Genomic DNA, 18,904 nt, shown 5'->3' on the forward strand with positions numbered 1-18,904 from the left:
TATGGATGATTTTCGATTTCGAGTTACATGAAAATAGTCCAAGACTTGTATAATTATTTGTCAAGATTACTGACGACATTTCCATTATATTTTCTTATTGAAATATATTTGATGCATTTCAATATTTATGAAATTATCAAATTATTGAGAAAAGAAAAAAATAAAATTATATTCCTTTCGTTTCTTGTGTTAGTTATTAACTTTTTCTTCCATATTCTTTAAGAGATTATTAACAAAAATGTCAATTTACTATTTTACTCTAAGATCTTTTTTTTTGCAATTTCTTACAAATTTTTTTACAGTTTCAAGAAAAATTAATTGTTAGGATAATGAAAATAAAAAAGATTATTATTTAATTTTGTTAATTGAAAAATATTTTAGTAATATGAATAATTATTATAAAATAGAAAAATAATAATAAATATTAAAAGTAGGATGAATTAGGATAGATTTCATAAATATAAAATTATTTAAATATAAGAAAAGTGCAAAATAATTTGAAATAATGGTTAAAAGAAAAAAAGAAAAAGAAGATTGAAAAGCTGATTATGATGGTTAAACTCACTTAATAAACATTCAAGCAGTTTTAGAAAAGGAAAAACTTTAATTATGTCGGGGGATTCGATCACACAACATCAGGTTCAAACATTCAGCCTTTTGCCATTTGGACCACAAAACACTTGTGAGTCGGACATTTAATATTTACCTATATCTTCATATATACACTTATATAAAAGTTTCCGTCGAAGTTTATGGGTGGCGTGACACCCCCACCGTATTGAATAGATCCGCCCCGGGTGTTACGTATACTCACCAAAATAACTCACTGCACGGTAACATATACTTCACGCGTTTCACAAAGAATGTTTCAATTTGACTTAACACGAAGTTTAAGAAAATAAAGAAATTTTTGATCATGTTGTTTAAATTAAAGTTATGTCAAATGTATAAAATTGCCCTTTAATCTTGTAGTATTAAATATGTCATGTGGAAACTTGTTATAGAAAAAGAATAAGATCATTCTTTTTTAAACAAACTAAAAAAAAGAAATCATTCTTTTTTAAACGAAGAAATTATTACTCATGTTATTTAGCTCATGAGTATATCATTAGCAATTCTACATATAGTTCTCTAATTATGTCATGAAGCTCGTAACTAATGTAAATTTATTTAGAATTATATGGAAACATCTTAATTGGTTTTTTTTTTCAAAAAAAGAAAAAGTGAAATCTACCCGTTTGACTAAAATAACTTTCATAATCAAAATATGATACTACAATAAGAATAAATTTGACCAAATACCTCAACTATCGAAAATAAACATTCTGTTAATTAGTCTTATTTTAAGTGCATCCTTTTATTTTGAGTGTGTTTGGATCATTGTTACTCATTATATTGTATTGTATCGTATCGTTATCATATCTAAAGTGTTTGTTTTGATTGTTATTTAGAATATATTATACTTTGTTGTTAAATTTCGTTGTTACGTAACTATGAAAAATTCTATTTCATGGAACAATCGATTTGGTGTCTTCCCGTTATTACTTAATTTTTTTAAAAAAATTATATCCTTACATAATATTTTAAAATACTTTTTTTACCCTTTAACCTATATTATTTAATTCTAGTCAAACCTCGTGCCCTAGAATAATTATGGATATTTTAATAAATTTATAAATTAATAATACAGTGCGATACAGTCAAGCCAAACAATAAAATTTTTATTGAACAATAATAAACAATACAGTCTAGCCAAACATTGTATCTATCATACATAACTGTACAATAGAATACAAATAGAGTACAATACAATACATTATGAAATAATGAATAACAATGATCCAAATAGAGTATCAAGAAAAATCATCGTACTATATTTATAAATAATTTAATTTTAAAATTATCATTTTACCACATAAATCAGGACAGATAAAGTATTTTTTCTTCGCGAAATAGATATTTTTAAGTTGCTAGAAACCAACACCAATACCGGCACCTACACCGGCAGCAGCACCGATGGCAGCAGCATCGGCAGCATTGATAGCATCAAGAATTACTATTAATGAGACGATGAAGGCTTGATCAATGTTTGGATACATTGTCACAATAAAATTGTCTTTTCCAATTAATAAACTCTTGGCAGTAATTTTCTTATGCATCTGCAATAAGTCATAATATATAATGTTCATTAGTTCATCAGTTTAAATCAAGAAATTTATTTGTGTAGTTAATTATTAATGCTCGTTTTAAGGTTGTTTGGTAGAGTTTATTAGAAAAAATAATATATGCATTAATTTTTGTGTTAGAAAAATTGTAGTATCTTATTTGATATATTTTTTTAGCCAATAAATATAACTAATACTTGTATTAGTTTCACAATCTATTATATATTGAAGTGTGGTGTGTATTGTTATAATACCATAGATTTTCATCTATATTATGTAATACAAAGGATTTCAATACATGCATTAATTAATTTGATTGATGAAATTACTGTTCTTTTTAATCTCTATCAATACATTTTTTATTTCTCAAAACTAATGGGTGTGGAGGATATATTTGTAAACAAGTATTTATTATCAAATTTATACAAAATTTGTTATTTTTATTACATTAAATCTAATAGTATATAAGAAACAACACTGATATAGCTAGCTAATGCATAAATTATTCATATACTTTATTTAACACTATTATTATTATACACTCGATCAAACAATAACTTTTAAAAAAGAAAGTACCATGAACTAAATTAAGAAAACACAAGCCAAAATATTGTGTTATATAATAAATATATCTAGCTTTGAAATATTTTATGGTGAATAAAGTATACCATGCCATAGTTATACAACAGAGTTTTATAATAAATAAAAATACATTTTATTGCTCCATGCATTTATAACTTTTCTTCTTCTTCTCACTCCTCCCCCTAACTTTCCATTTACTCCTCCCTCTAACATAAATTACATTGTTGTTATTTGCAGTTTTGATGATTTAACAAACAATGGGACCTTGTAAAGGTACCAGGTTTCTTACTTGAGTGTTGAAGACGAAACAAACCCAGGGACCTTGTAGAGTTACCAGGCTCTCATGGTGATGAGCCAGTTGACTGCCAGCTGGAGACGGTACAGAAAGTAGGTGCACACTTCCCGATGGCGTCAGAAAGTGAGACTTCTTCAACCAATGGCAAAGAGTTTAAGGAAAGTGACTTGTCCATATAAAAGGCACTTTCCTAAACATCTTGAGCAGTTTTTGCAACTTGATAAAGAATTTTCAAGAACACTTGCAAAGGCTACTAGCAAACAAAAGGTAGAATTATTCCAAGAACAGCAGTAATCTCTGGAGCTTTTAGTGTGGCTGTTTAAGAATATATTCTCTTGTTCTTATATTGTAAACTATTCCTGAAACTATAAAGGAATCAGTGGGTAGTGTTAAAATTCTAGGTTGTCCAAGTGGGATAACTTAGTGGGTAGATTGGTTTCTACTTAGGCTTGTTAAGCAATAGAGACTATTGCTTAAACGTGAGATTAAAAACTTCTTCTCACATTTGTTGTAATCGTGTTTTACTTTTGCTTTTGAAGATTAGTGAAAACGATTGAAAATCCTGTGAGACAGGTCGTGGTTTTACTCCCTTAAGCAAGGAGGTTTCCACGTAAAATCATTGTGTTGATTTTACTGCATTTAACTTTCTGGTTATATTCATTAGTGTAGTAAGGGACCTGGTCCATTATTCTGTTAAGTGAAGGCATATATTCTATCAAGTGGTATCAGAGCAGGCACTCTCTATTTGGTTAACACCAAGGAAGTGATATCTGTTCTAGAATGGCTGCTCCACTTAATCTCGGAGAAGGTCAGTCGTCAACAAGACCTCCCCGTTTCAATGGACATTTCTACAGTTGGTGGAAAGTTAGAATGCATGATTTTCTCATGGCTGAAGATAGTGAGTTATGGGATATCGTACTGGATGGACCATTTATTCCAATGATAGAAGAAAAGGATGGAGAGAAAATCAATCTTGTTCCAAAGCCTAGACAGAAATATGATGAAGCTGACAGAAAAAAGATAGAAAAGGGCTACAAGGCAAAAACTCTTCTTGTCTGTGGGATAGGACCTGATGAGTTCAACAGGGTTTCAGCTTGTGAGTCTGCTAAGGAAATTTGGGACTGTTTAAAGACTGCTCATGAAGGAACTGAACAAGTCAAAGAATCAAAGATTGATATGCTTACCTCACGGTATGAAAACTTCAAAATGAAGGAAGGAGAAACAATTCATGACATGTTCACAAAGTTGTCTTCCATTACAAATGAGCTGCGAAGTCTTGGTGAACCTATAAGCATGAGCAAACAAGTCAGAAAAGTACTTCGAATTCTTCCAAAATCTTGGGAAAGCAAGGTTGATGCCATCACAGAAGCCAAAGATTTGAAGGTGCTGACTATGGATGCTTTGATTGGAAATCTGATGACACATGAGATGAATCGAAATCACGATTCATCAAAGAAAGAAGTTAAAAAGGATAAGTCATTGATGCTGAAGTACAAATCAGATGAAGATTCCAGTGATGATGATATGGCATATCTCATCAACAGATTTCAAAAAATTGTGAGAAAAAACAGAGTTTTTAAAAGAGGAACAAATGGTCCTCGAAATGCTACTCAAGGTGATACATGCTACAAGTGTGGAAAAGCTGGACACTTTATCAGAGAGTGTCCTCTGCCCAAGAATGAAAACAAGGAACATCAAAAACCAAGAAGTGACAAAGAGAAGAGAAGGGACCTGGTACTCAGTAAGAGAGATCGAAAAACTACTGCAGACTTGGTAGTCAAAAAGGCTCTTGCTGCGTGGGGAGATTCTTCAAGTGATTCAGAAGATCCTGATGAACCAAATGATGTGTCTATGGTGGCTGTACATGAGGAGGAAACCATTTTCAATGAAATGTTTGCTCTCATGGCTCATACAGAAAATGAAGAAGAGGATGACAAGGTAACTCTTCTTGATATGAAAAATGACTTGGATAATTATTCTCTTAAAAAGTTGAGAACGTTGGCAAAAGTTATGATTGATTCTGTAATTGAGTTAACATCTGAAGAGACACTATGAATGCTGAACTTGACAGTTTAACTGAAAACAAAGTTAAACTGGAGGAGAAAATGTCAAAAATGGTGTCTCTAGAGTCTGATAATTCTGAACTTAAGAACCAGTTGAATCAGATAACTGAAGAAGCTGAAAAGCTAAATGGAATGTCAAATGGTTTACAAGTTGAAATTCAAGAAAAATTGAAAAACTCTGAGAAAAAACTGAGTCTGTCGTTGGAGAAGAGCAACAAATTAGAAAAGGATATTGTCAAACTTAAGGAAGAACTTGAAAAATTTCTTAAGTGGACAAAATCCTCAAAGTTATTGTCAAATGCAACAAATCAGAGTAATTTCTATAAGAAAGGACTAGGAAGTCTGAACATCACTCCTCCTTATAATCCTCATAGCAAGTATGTGTTTGTGTCTGACAATCTGCTTTGTCTTCATTGTGGTAAGAATGGGCACTTAAAGGGAGAGTGTGCTGGCTGGAGAAACTCCTATGAAAGACTCTCTAATTATGCTGAAAGTCAAAACTTGCCAAAAGAGAGACCTGGTCCTCCAAAGCATGTTTCAACCCAGAGATTTTCAAAAAAAAAATCTGTCACTGCTCCAATGTCCATTGTTAGAAAGTTTCAAAATCTACCCTATTGGACTAAATACAATCTGATCACTCCTTTGTCTGCCTTCTGGAACTCAAATTGAAATGGGTTCCCAAGCTAATCAAGTGATTCTTGGTGCAGGTGAGTGGGAGGAGCAGCAGTCAATGTTGGTATATGGATAGTGGATGCTCTAAACATATGACTGGTGATGTAAAAAATTTCCTCTCACTCAAGACACTTCAGGAGGAGGTGTCTCTTTTGGTGATGGAAAGAAGGGGTACATTTTGGGAGTTGACAAAGTGGGAAGATCTCTGGAAGATTCAATTGACAATGTGTATCATGTGGATGGGTTGAAGTACAGTCTGTTGAGCGTGTCTCAAATCTGTGACAAAGGAAATGAAGTCAAATTTACTTCTGAGAAGTGCACTGTGGTGAGTCTAACTACAAAGAAGGTAATTCTCACTGCTTACAGAAGTAAAAACATGTATGTGGCTAACTTAGAAACGTCTCATGGAGATGACCTGACATGTCTTAGTGCTCAGAATGAGAATGCTGATCTTTGGCATCGTATGCTAGGGCATGTGAGCTCATCTTTATTGAACAAACTGATTTCTAAGGACCTAGTCCGAGGTCTGCCAAAGCTGAAAATAAAATCTGTGAAGCTTGTGTTAAAGGAAAACAAATCAGATCATCCTTTAAGCCCAAAAAGCAAGTAACATCATCAAGAATACTAGAGTTTCTTCACATGGACTTGTGTGGACCCTTGAAGGTTCAAAGCAGAAATGGCAAGAAATATATTTTGGTAATAGTTGATGATTTATCAAGATATACATGGACAAGATTCTTGAAATCAAAGGCAGAAACACCTGAAGAATTGGTGGTGTTTTTCAAAATGATTCAAACTAAATTGAATCAAGTCATTTGCAGCATTCGATCTGATCATGGTATTGAGTTTGAGAACTCAAAACTGGATAAATTCTGCATGGAGAATGGTATGAGTCATAATTTTTCTGCTCCTAGAACTCCTCAACAAAATGGAGTAGTGGAAAGAAAAAACAGAACCTTGGTGAACATTGCCAGAACTATGATTATTGAATCAAATCTTCCTCAAAATTTCTGGGCTGAAGCTGTCAACACAGCATGTCATGTTACCAACAGGGTCTGATAAGATCTGTTTTGAATAAGACCCCCTATGAGTTGATCAACAACAGAAAGCCTATGCTGAGCTATCTTAGAGAATTTGGATGCAGGTGTTTTGTGCTGAACAATGGAAAGGATGATCTGGAAAATTTGATCTTAGGAGTGATGAAGGAGTATTTGTTGGATATTCTTCATCGAGTAAGGCTTACAAAATATTCAACAAACGAACTCAATGCATTGAAGAAAGCATTCATGTTGTATTTGATGAAGATGGAAGCTTGAAAAATAATGGATCAAATGATGAAGATTATGTGATCAAATTATTCAATTCGCAGAAAATTGAAGGAAGTGAAGCTGATGCAGAACAACAACTGAAAAATGACTGTGATGATCAAAATCATAGTCTACCTGAAGAGGCTGATGAGGTTGAAAAATGTGATGAGGTACCTGGTACTACTCAGAATTCCAGCCAGAGTACATCAAACTCCCCAGAAAATGATGTCACTCTTGATGAAGAAGAACCTGCTGATCAGATCAACCAGTCTGCTCCAAGATCAGGATGGAAGCATAGTTCATCACATCCTCTTGATAATCTTATTTCTCCTTTGAACTCTGGAATTCATACTAGATCAAAAACAAGAAATCTAGTTGCATTTTCAGCATTCATATCATCTATTGAACCCAAGAATGTGAAAGAAGCATTAAGTGATGCAGATTGGATCAACTCTATGCAAGAAGAACTTCATCAGTTTGAAAGAAGCAAGGTATGGTACCTGGTTCCTCGACCTGCAGGAAGAACAGTAATAGGAACCAGATGGGTTTTCAGAAACAAGCTTGATGAAAATGGAGTGATTACGAGAAATAAATCCAGGTTGGTGGTTCAAGGATATAATCAAGAAGAGGGAATAGACTATGATGAGACTTTTGCACCTATTGCCAGGATGGAGGCTATTAGAATTTTAATAGCTTTTGCTGCATTCATGGGGTTCAAGCTGTATCAAATGGATGTCAAAAGTGCATTTCTTAATGGAGATCTCAAAGATGAGGTATTTGTCAAACAACCTCCTGGGTTTGAAGATGCTGAGTTACCAGATCATGTGTTCAGATTGAATAAAGCTCTTTATGGTCTGAAGCAGGCTCCAAGAGCATGGTATGAAAGGCTGTCAAAGTTTCTGCTGAAGAATGGTTTCAAAAGAGGCAAAATAGACAATACTTTGTTCTTATTAAAAAGAGAACAAGAATTGCTTATTATTCAAGTTTATGTGGATGACATAATTTTTGGAGCTACTTCAGAACATTTGTGTGAAGAATTCTCATCATTAATGGGAAAGGAATTTGAAATGAGCATGATGGGTGAATTGACATTCTTCCTTGGTTTACAAATCAAGCAATCATCAAATGGGATTTCATTCTGTCAGGAGAAGTACATTAAGGAGCTACTGAAGAAATTCAATATGTTTGACTCTAAACCTATTGATACTCCTATGGGAACAAATTCCAAGCTTGTAGTAGAGGAATCAGATCCTCTTGTGAATCAAACAATGTACAGGGGAATCATTGGATCCTTGCTGTATCTGACTGCTAGCAGACCTGATATTGTTTATAGTGTTGGAATGTGTGCCAGGTTTCAAGCATGTCCTCGTGAGTCACACTTGAAAGCTGCAAAACGTATTCTTAGATACCTGAAGAAAACAGGGGACCTGATTCTCTTCTATCCAGCAGGTGATACTTTTGATCTAGTTGGTTTTGCAGATGCTGATTTTGCTGGGCATCAAGTTGATAGGAAGAGTACTTCTGGAATGGCTCATTTCCTTGGATCATCACTCATCTCTTGGGGAACTAAGAAGCAGAATTCTGTGTCTCTTTCAACTGCTGAAGCTGAGTATGTAGCTGCTGCAGCCTGCTGTTCACGGTTGCTGTGGATCAGGCAACACTTGGAAGATTTTGGGATACACATCAAAGCAATTCCTCTTATGTGTGATAATACTAATGCTGTTAGTATGGGAAAGAATCCAGTCCACCATAAGAGAACAAAGCATATTGATGTTAGACATCACTTTCTGAGAGACAATGTTGAGAAGGGAAATATTGTGCTTACATATTGTCCAACTGAGGAGCAAATTGCAGACATCTTCACCAAAGCTCTCAGTAAAGATCTTTTTGAGAGAAATCGGTTGAAGTTAGGAATGATGATCTCCAAGTGATGTTCTTAGCTTCCAAAAGTTGAATTCCCTTGATGGCTAAAATTGTAGTGCAGGTATCCTTTGTGTTAATATTTAAATATCTGAATAAAGATCCTTTTTTGTACCTTTTGTAGGTATACTTTCAGGAAGGACTGGTCTAGCAAAGAAGATGACTAGAACAACTGGGGAATGAGGATGTAACTGTATGGTACCTGGTGCCTATCCAGGTTAGCATTTATACATTAATCTTAAGCTGAAAATTATGACCGTTGATAATGCCACGTGTCAGTCATCGGTCATTCTGACCGTTAATTCCCATCGCTTATCTCTCAAGCGACACATCCAATCACGGACCTGGCACCTTTTCACGTCTTTTAAAAACCCTTATTACTTCTTTTCGAAATTCTCATCCGTCCTTTAACTTTCTTTTTGCTTCAAGAAGGGATTAAGCAAAAGTTAAAAGACAAACTTTGTTCCTTCTTCTTCCTTTTTCTGCTCGAAAAGTCAATTTTTCTTCTGTTTCTAGTCAAAAATGTCTTCTCCTTCTTCTACTTCCAAACAAATGCTTAATGCTCTTAGTGAAATAGAGCCCATTGCTTTCTACTCTCCTTCTGCTGTGGAGTCCAGATCCAATGCTCCTTCAAGTTCTCAAAAAGATACACCTGACAATCCGTTCTATAACATAGATCTAAACAGCACATGCTTGCCTACTGGACCTGGTCCGTTGCAAGAAATGCTGCCTGATAATCTTTTTGAAGGAGATTTGCCTAAGCATAAAGCATCTGAGTCTAATATCTTGGCAGCAAGTGAAGAATTGGTTATTGAGAGTTTGGCCATGATGCGGGAGGAAGCAAGGGCTGAGCAAACTAAAGCTTTGCAGAGGGAAGAGGTAAGAAATACTCAACCCATTTTTGATAAAACTCCTGACATTGGAAAGTATCCTTCTTCCTCCTCCTCTGATTCTGAAAGTGAGGAGGAACCCCTAAAGTGGAAGGTTGAGCGAAGAGAGAATGAAATGTCTAGGAAAGGAAAAGAGAAGGTTGTAGAAGAGGCCCCTAGGAGAAGACCTACCACAAGGTCTGCTGCTCAAAAATTGATGGCCGATGCCTTGAAGGCCAGTGCACGTTCTACTGCTGCAATTAGAAGTGCCAGAACCTTCAAGGTATCAAACTTCAAAATGCCTGAGTCTGATGTTGTTGAGTTGTCTGCTGAGGAAGTTGAAATGAAAAGTAAGAAGAAAAGGTCAGGGAAGAAAAAGGGAAGGGTTTCGAAGAAGGTTGAAAAAACAAAGTCCAAAAGGAAAAGTACTATAGGAAAAAGGAAAAGACCACAGGGACCTGGTGCCCAAGATAGGAGTGTTGAGAGTGTCAACATGCAGGAAGTTGTTGACAGCCTGAGAAAGCAAGCAGTCTTGGCTGGGAGAGTTTTTGATATGGGAATAATCAATCTTCCCGGCATGAACTCTCTTCATGATATGGTAGAAATTCAATCATGGCTGCATTTGTTCAACAGAAAATCCCCAGTTCTCTATGAAGAAGAAGTGCGCGAATTCTATTATAATGTTCAATTCAAAGAAGATGGGAGTATCCTCACACGGGTCAATGACATTGCTGTACATCTAGATAAGGGTCTTTTGAGCAAAATTCTCAAGGTGCCTAGAGAGGGGACCCGGTCTGTGCTGGGAAGAACTTGCTCTACTGAGTTTGCTTCCTTGATTTCTAAGATACCCACAACCAAGGTTGCTGGGATTTATAAGAAGATCATGAAGAGCGAGTACCAGTTGGTCTTCGAGTTCATCAACAAAGTTCTCCTTCCTCGCACTGAAAAGAGGACCTCAGCAACTGCTGCTGACTTGTTTGTGATGGAGATGTTGTGTAGCTTCGAAGCCCTGAATCTCCCAGGTCTTATGCTTGAGCATATCTACAAAACCGTCATCGAGAGGAAAGGTGTTCATGGAATGGGATACGGATACTTTCTCACGGAAGTATTCAAGCACTTTCAAATTCCTCTCAGTGTTGGAAAGGTTGCGACGGTTAAACAGACTATCTCAGAGAGTACCCTGGTCGAGTGTGAGTGTATTGAAGGGAGAAGCAATCCCAAGAGCAAGATGGCTCAACTCATCGAAGATCAGGATCAACTTAAGCATGAGGTTGAGGAGCTCACTGTGCGTTTGAGTGGTAAAGAGGCCGAAATTGCCATACTCAAAGCAGAACTACTTACTGCACAGAATGAGGGACCTGGTTCTTCCGTGGTACAAGCTCTGGAGAGAGAGAATGCAGAGTTGAAGGCTAAGATCACTGCCTTACAGGAGAAGGCAATTAGAGATAATGATGCTGCCAATGCCCGACTCACTCTTATCATCCAGTCCCTGTCTCATCCACCTCCCTCTTCCTAGCCTGTTAAAAACCCTCCCTTGTGTCTTTCTTTTTGTGGCTTATCTTTGTGTTTTTGGATTATCAGTTTAATTTTAATGTTAAATGTTATTATGGATTGCTGGTTAACTTATTCCTCTGTTGTTCTGATTATAATCTTTTTTGAATGCTTTTCCCTTCCTGATTGATTGCTTTATAGCTTTGATCTTATTCAGTATTGTTGTTGACATCACTGGTTTATTGCATATCTTTTTTATGATGCCAAAAGGGGGAAGTAAAACTGGTAAGTAGCTAAATGATTATACATGTGGGGGAATACAGTGAGGGGGAATATACATGTGGGGGAATACAGTGAGGGGGAATATAGTAAGGGGGAACAAAGTTGGAGGAGATCTGAGACCATTTTTTGTCATCATCAAAAAGGGGGAAAATGTTATTTGCAGTTTTGATGATTTAACAAACAATGGGACCTTGTAAAGGTACCAGGTTTCTTACTTGAGTGTTGAAGACGAAACAAACCCAAGGACCTTGTAGAGGTACCAGGCTCTCATGGTGATGAGCCAGTTGACTGCCAGCTGGAGACGGTACAGAAAGTAGGTGCACACTTCCCGATGGCATCAGAAAGTGAGACTTCTTCAACCAATGGCAAAGAGTTTAAGGAAAGTGACTTGTCCATATAAAGGCACTTTCCTAAACATCTTGAGCAATTTTTGCAACTTGATAAAGAATTTTCAAGAATACTTGCAAAGGCTACTATCAAACAAAAGGTAGAATTATTCCAAGAACAGCAGTAATCTCTGGAGCTTTTAGTGTGGCTGTTTAAGAATATATTCTCTTGTTCTTATATTGTAAACTATTCCTGAAACTATAAAGGAATCAGTGGGTAGTGTTAAAATTCTAGGTTGTCTAAGTGGGATAGCTTAGTGGGTAGATTGGTTTCTACTTAGGCTTGTTAAGCAATAGAGACTATTGCTTAAACGTGAGATTAAAAACTTCTTCTCACATTTGTTGTAATCGTGTTTTACTATTGCTTTTGAAGATTAGTGAAAACGATTGAAAATCCTTGAGACAGGTCGTGGTTTTACTCCCTTAATAAAGGAGATTTCCACGTAAAGTCATTGTGTTGATTTTAACTGCATTTAACTTTCTGTTTATACTCATCAGTGTAGTAGGGGACCTGGTCCATTCTTCTGTTAAGTGAAGGCATATATTCTATCAATTGTCTTTTTTTAAAAAAATAATATTTAAATTTATTTTACTAAACAACTACTTAAAAAGCCAGGGTGAGCAAAGTAATTTTTGAAAATTGATATTATGTTATTTTCTCTCTCTTTAATATTACTTCTCTAGTTCTCCTCTAACATAGTTTATTTATGTTATTTTCTCTCTCTCTTTAATATTACTTCTCTAATTCTCCTCTAACATAGTTTATTTTTCTCTTTCCTTCTTTATGTCTACTTATCAAATATTAAATAGATTAATGTTTTTTCAAATTTACATTACTTCCATCAAAAGAAAAATGTTATTTCAAATTTACATTCAAACCACTACAAATTTAAAAAAGAATTGAACTAAATATGTGTTCTTAACATCATTAAAATCCAACTGCATTGTTTTAGGATAAATAAAAATAGTTATTTAAAATTTGGTCAATTAACAAATTTTAAACATCATTAATTATTTCCCTCCATTTAATCGTAATAATTTTTTTTTTAATAGTGTAATTTTCTTTTTGTAAAGTTCTACAAAAATTCTTGTGGAGTGAATTATTAAAACACTTACATATATACACACTCTCACCGTTATGAATTTATGCGATATCCTTTTGTTCTCAAAATCCAAGCTATAAATTGTGTTTTTTCCATAAATAAATCTTCTCACTAAGTTACAATTTTTCTCATATTAGACTAATGAAAAAAAATTATAGCTGCAATTTTAAGAATAAAAAATATTGTATAAATTGGAGAGTGTATTTATATATGTAGGTGTTTATGAATGCGTTTTAATTTTGATTTCGTGAAAATAGTATCAAAATTTATATAATTGTTTGTCATGATAATTGATACTCTATCCGTTATATTTTATTGTTGTAGAATATTTAATAGGTTTAAGTTTTTAGAAATTATGAAATCGTTGAGAGAAGAACAAGAGAACAAATTAAACTTATACCTCTATTGTTTTTTAATTCGTTGTCCTTTTTTCTTTTACACGTCCTTTAAAAAATTATAAATAAAAATTATAATTTTATTAATTGACAAGTAATTTTGAATAACTATTTTTAGTAATATAAGTAAAAAATAATATTAAAATGTTACAATAAGATAAATTCGGCTAGAAAAATTAATTCCACATTTTTTTGGGAATAAAAAAAGTATACAAAGAAAGAGAATCAAAATTTGAACTTAAAAAGATAAAAGTTTAAAAGGAAGATCGAGGAGAGATTTAATTTTGACACATTTTTTTTTTAAAAATGAGATCCAAAAATCCATTTGGCAAAATATTAATGGAGCCTCATACAAGTTTGCCACAAGTTTTACCTCAAACATAATAAAAATTTTCCAAAAAAGTAATACAAAACTATTCAAAATAGGTTAAATTTATCTTTATTATATTTTGAATAATATACTTATTGTTATATTTTTTGTTCGAAAATATCCTTCGAACATCAAAATTGACTAAAATACCTTTCCTTTTAGTAGGAAAATGTTATTCCAAATCAAGAAAATTAGGTTAATGTAGTTGAATGTGAGAAATATATTATATAAAATAAGAAAATAAGTAGAATAAGTATTTTTCATTTGAAAAGAAGATATCATATAGATTTTTTTTTTCTTTTTAACACATTAGGTATGGGTATATTTTTTCTTAAACACGATATTGTGTACCTTTCCTTACTAATTCTAAGAATATGGTTTAAAATAATAATGTCAGTTATATCTTGATATGCTTTATTACTTTCTTTATTTTAAGTTGAATTTATCTTCAAAATAGATTTTTACTAAATTCATAAAATTGATGGTAAATTGTTTCATTTCAAGTAGCAATGGAAAAGGTTGGTCTAGTTTTTCTTGTTTTGAAATAATCGTTAGAAAGAAAAGTATTATTGATTCATTAGAGTGATTGGAGGTATCTTTAAGATAAATATTTAATGGGGAGGTCATTTGAACTGAAAATATAACAAATGACAAATTAATTTGATCTATTTTATATACAAGAGTATTTTTGCCTTTTACTCTAAAAAAGTCCTATAAAATCATTAAATATTTGAAAATATCATAGTAATAATATCAATACTCAAAATAATAAAAGTATCACTTATTTAATTTTTTTTAATATGACGGGATTACTATTACCAAAAATGAAATTATGCCGTCTTATTTTTTTTGGCTTTATCAAAATAGTGTCTTTTCTATAATTAGTTAGTTTTTCAATTTTAATATTTTATGTGACAAACTTAAAATCATAAGATTTAGAAAAATATATACATTTTTAATTTATAAAATTCAAAAGCCTCTCATTATTTTTTAAATTTATTGTTATTTGTCAAGTCAAACTAAATTAATATGCTTAAAGTAAAAACAATAAATAGAAAATAAAATGAACAATAGCTAACCTGAGCAACTATGGTAGAAGAATCTCCTGCGTATATTACACATGATCTATCAGACCAATTTCCCTTAATCAAATAATCACAATTCTTTTCCTTAGAATTGTTATTTGCTAAGAAAACAGCCAATTTAGTCTTCCATTGAAATATGGATGTTGTCTTTATTGTAAATAAAAAGTCTTTCTCATCTGTGCTTTCTCCTTTAAATGCATTCCATCTCGAATGCTCAGTCAATATCTATACAAAAATTAATTGATAGCAAGAACTACTTTAGTTCTAACGTAAAAAATATTTATATGATAGTCACTTATAAAGTTATTACTACTAAACTATTATAATACAGGTAGATCTTTGAAATTAAACTTTTTAAAAAATAATTATGTACCTTTTGTTTGAGAGTGATGAGGGGATTATCAGCAGCATCAAGAATAACTCTCTTATCATGCCATCCAAAAGTTGTGCCTTTAACTTTGAACATGAAGTTTCCATTCATATCTGAAACAACAAAATCTCCATATCTAAGTGTCTTCACCTTCCTAGATATAACAACATCAACCTCGTTCGGCGTGCAATATTCGGATCCAATTATAGCGACTGGATCATTAGCCATAGTTGCATAACTTGATTCTGCCATGAACAATAATCAGTCACTTTTACTTGTTAGTATGCAAAAATAACTTGACAATACTCTTTTTTATTTCATAAAGATATTTTTGTGGTATATAATATAAGATAAGGTTCCAACTTGGGGATAAGCAATAAGTACACATCTTATTCTATACAACTGTATTTGTGAATTTTCTTATTCTACAATTATGACTTTGATCTGATTTCAGAGACGTGTATATTGAGTTATTATTAGTCTCAAATATTATTCCAACCTACCGAGAAAGAAGAGGAATTGTTCTAACCTGTCTATTTAGTTGAAACTAGATATTTTTTGCTCGGGCCCTATATTGACCTTATTATTGTCTGTTTCATTCATAGAATAGTGACACCGTCCATAATGACACTTGTCTATTAACGCCTCAAAATCTGGTTGTCACGTGTACAAGTCTCTAATACAAAAAATGTGAAAATGAAATAATTACATAGTCTCAATTTCTTTGTTTATCAAATAGAACAAAGCTTAACATAAACAAAAAGAGGGTCTGTCAGGAAGACAAGTAGCTACCTCTCAATATATTGTCCTTTGACAAGCCTCGAAAAGTAGGAGAAGAAGAAGAGTGGTCACACCATACCGGGCTCGAAGCTAACTCCTTTATGTTTATTTCTCTCTATGAGTCTCGGCTATTTATATATATATTAAGCACATTAACGAGCTTCTCTCAAGCCCCTCTACATTCTCTTGATTTTATGAAGACTTTTTTTTAGAGTAACTTATCGGTAAGGATATGAGCATTTCTATTTCAACCAACTTGAGTATGATGGGTAGTCGAATAAATTTGAGAAACGCACGAATTTGAATAAGTTCCTTATGATAGAGTTTTATTGGACGATTTAGAGTACGAAAAAAAAGAGAAACTTTTCTTAAATGTGTCTAGTCCCTCATTTATAGAAGTAGGGTCCTCACAACCATAAATAAAATCCGACTAGCATAGCTTCAAAGATACCCGTAGGACACATGAACTCTACGTTTTAATACCATTTGTAACGGCCCAACCCATTAGTGATATCATTCGCTTTGGTTCTATGCCTGCATGACTTTATAGCGCGTCGCTAGTTGGTAAGACCTGAATCCTTATATACCCAACATCTCTCATGTGTTTTGTCGATGTTGGACTTCTAATCTTAAGTTGGGCCATCACATACGGGGACCCCCTTTATAGACTCAACGTCCTCATTGAGATTGAGATTCTGTAACGAACGGAATGTCGTTATTTAGGAAAGGAAAAAACGTCGAGAGAAAAAGGCCCCTCTTCCCGCCATAGCGGGATAGGTGCCACTAGGGCGGTGGTGCTCCAACGGGACAAGGAGTCTTATTTTCTCCTTTTCTAAAAACACCAAAAAGAGGCGAGAATCACCCCAGGGTTGCTGATCTAGGATTGGGAAAGACAAAAGAAGTCTCCTCCATTTTATTTGGTGAAAACTCCAAGAGATATTTCATCAAAAATATTGTCCACGTGACCTAAATTGTCACCGATAAAAGCAAATAGCTCCAAATAGACCTCAACATTATCCACATGGATTGAGTTTTTTTTCGACCAAATGAGAAGCAATCTCTCTGTTTGAGACTGTAGCAACACTTATACTCACAACTTTCTCTATAACCTACTTAGATGTAACTGAACATTTGTTCTCAATTTTCTGAAGCAAAGCTAGAATATTGGTAATTTGAGTGTTAACCACAAGAGATTTGTGTAGGTTTGTTTGGAAAAATGAAGGGCTAACTTCTCCTTGAAAGGTCCAAACAAAAAATTGTTTGGTGGAGAAACATCCAACGGAACTGTTAGGCTATTGCCCATGTTCCAGCCAAAGGCCCATGGCCTAATCCTACTTGAAAAAGGATTGTAATTATTCTCTTTATTTGTTTTCCAATTCTATTAGGAAAATGATTGAAATCGTAATCCTATTTGTAGTTGGTTTTAGCTTTGTAAGAAAAAGCACAACTCTATAAATAGAGGATGGTCTTGCGAGAATAATTCAATTGCTCATTGATATTGTCTTTGAAAGATATTAGAACATAAGAGAGGTTTTTAAGAGAGCTTTCAACAAGAGAAAAGAGAGAAGGAAAATGATTCTTTTGCTGCAGTCTTTTTCTCCGACCGTCAACGTTCAGATCGTGTTTCCCGATTAACTAACCATTGGATCGGGCTGAACTTTGAACTGAGTGTTCCTGACATCTTGGTGGTTGATTGAACGGTGAAGATCAGATTCGTAGGTCATAAAGATTCTGTTTTAGGTCCAGAACAGAAGCTGGATTTCGATGGTGTTTTTTTCTATTTATCTTTTGTTGGTTTAGCTATTGTTTGTTCTCTTTTGGCACTTGTTGTGTAGCCATTAGAATAATATTTTTAACCCTCTTATTGGTATAGTGAATCAATTCGGATCTTGTCGATTCCGTAATGGTTACCTTCGGTTTGAAGGGTTTTTCCACGTTAAACTTGGTGTTCTTTATTGTTAGATTTTTGGTTTCATCTTTTCGTCACAACAACTGGTATCAGAGCTAAGGTTATCTATATGGAGGGGAATATGAGCAAGATGGTATGCCTAAACGGAAGAAACTACAACATATGAAAAAGCAAGATGAAAGATCTATTGTTCGTGAAGAAGATGCATCTTTCGATTTTTTCAGCTCATAAACCCGAAAATGTGACCGATGAAAATTGGGAATTTGAGCACCAACAAGTATGTGGATATATAAGACAATGGGTTGAAGATAATGTTCGCAACCATATTGTGAATGAGACACATGCTAGAACACTGTGGGAAAAGTTGGAGACACTTTATGCTTCAAAAACTGGAAATAACAAGTTGTTCTTGTTAAAGCAATTGATGACCTTTAAATACAAGGAGGGCAGTCCTATTTTTGATCATATAAATGATTTTCAGGGTAATTTTGATCAGCTATCAGGGATGGTGTTAATTTTAATGATGAAATACAAAGACTTTGGCTTCTTAATACTCTACTGGATCTTGGGAAGCTCTTCGTGTTTCTTTAACAAATTTTGCCATTGGTGGAAAGGTGACTATGGAATATGCAAAGAGTGATGTGTTGAATGAATAGATTAAAAGAAAATCTCAAGACACATCTTCACATTCAGATGTTCTATATACAGAAGATCGAGGGAGACATAAGACAAGAGATCCGAGGAGTAGAGGTAAAAGCAGAATCCAAATATTATATGTTATCATTGTGGAAAGAAAGGACATATTAAAAGATTTTGTAAACAATTGAAGCAAGATCTTTAAGAAGGGAATAAAGGAAGTA

The 18,904-nt window shown here is 33.7% G+C and overlaps 1 protein-coding gene across 2 annotated transcripts; it reads right to left on the reverse strand.

Moving 5' to 3' along the window:
- Positions 1-1,751: 1,751 nt before the first annotated feature.
- LOC107029970 (protein LURP-one-related 10-like) lies at positions 1,752-15,794 on the reverse strand. Of its 2 annotated transcripts, none has more exons than XM_027911918.1 (3): positions 15,359-15,790; positions 14,980-15,210; positions 1,752-2,159 (listed from the first exon to the last, which is right to left on the reverse strand). In XM_027911918.1, exons 1-3 carry the CDS (start codon positions 15,605-15,607, stop codon positions 1,971-1,973), a joined length of 669 nt encoding a protein of 222 aa, XP_027767719.1. In that variant the 5' UTR covers positions 15,608-15,790; the 3' UTR covers positions 1,752-1,970. The 2 variants fall into 2 exon arrangements, with proteins under 2 accessions (XP_027767719.1, XP_027767720.1); XM_027911919.1 differs by lacking the exon at positions 1,752-2,159 and adding an exon at positions 2,776-3,292 and having other exon boundaries at positions 15,359-15,794.
- Positions 15,795-18,904: the final 3,110 nt, after the last annotated feature.

Source organism: Solanum pennellii, chromosome 9, assembly GCF_001406875.1.
Source record: "Solanum pennellii chromosome 9, SPENNV200".
NCBI classification, from domain to species: Eukaryota; Viridiplantae; Streptophyta; class Magnoliopsida; order Solanales; family Solanaceae; genus Solanum; species Solanum pennellii.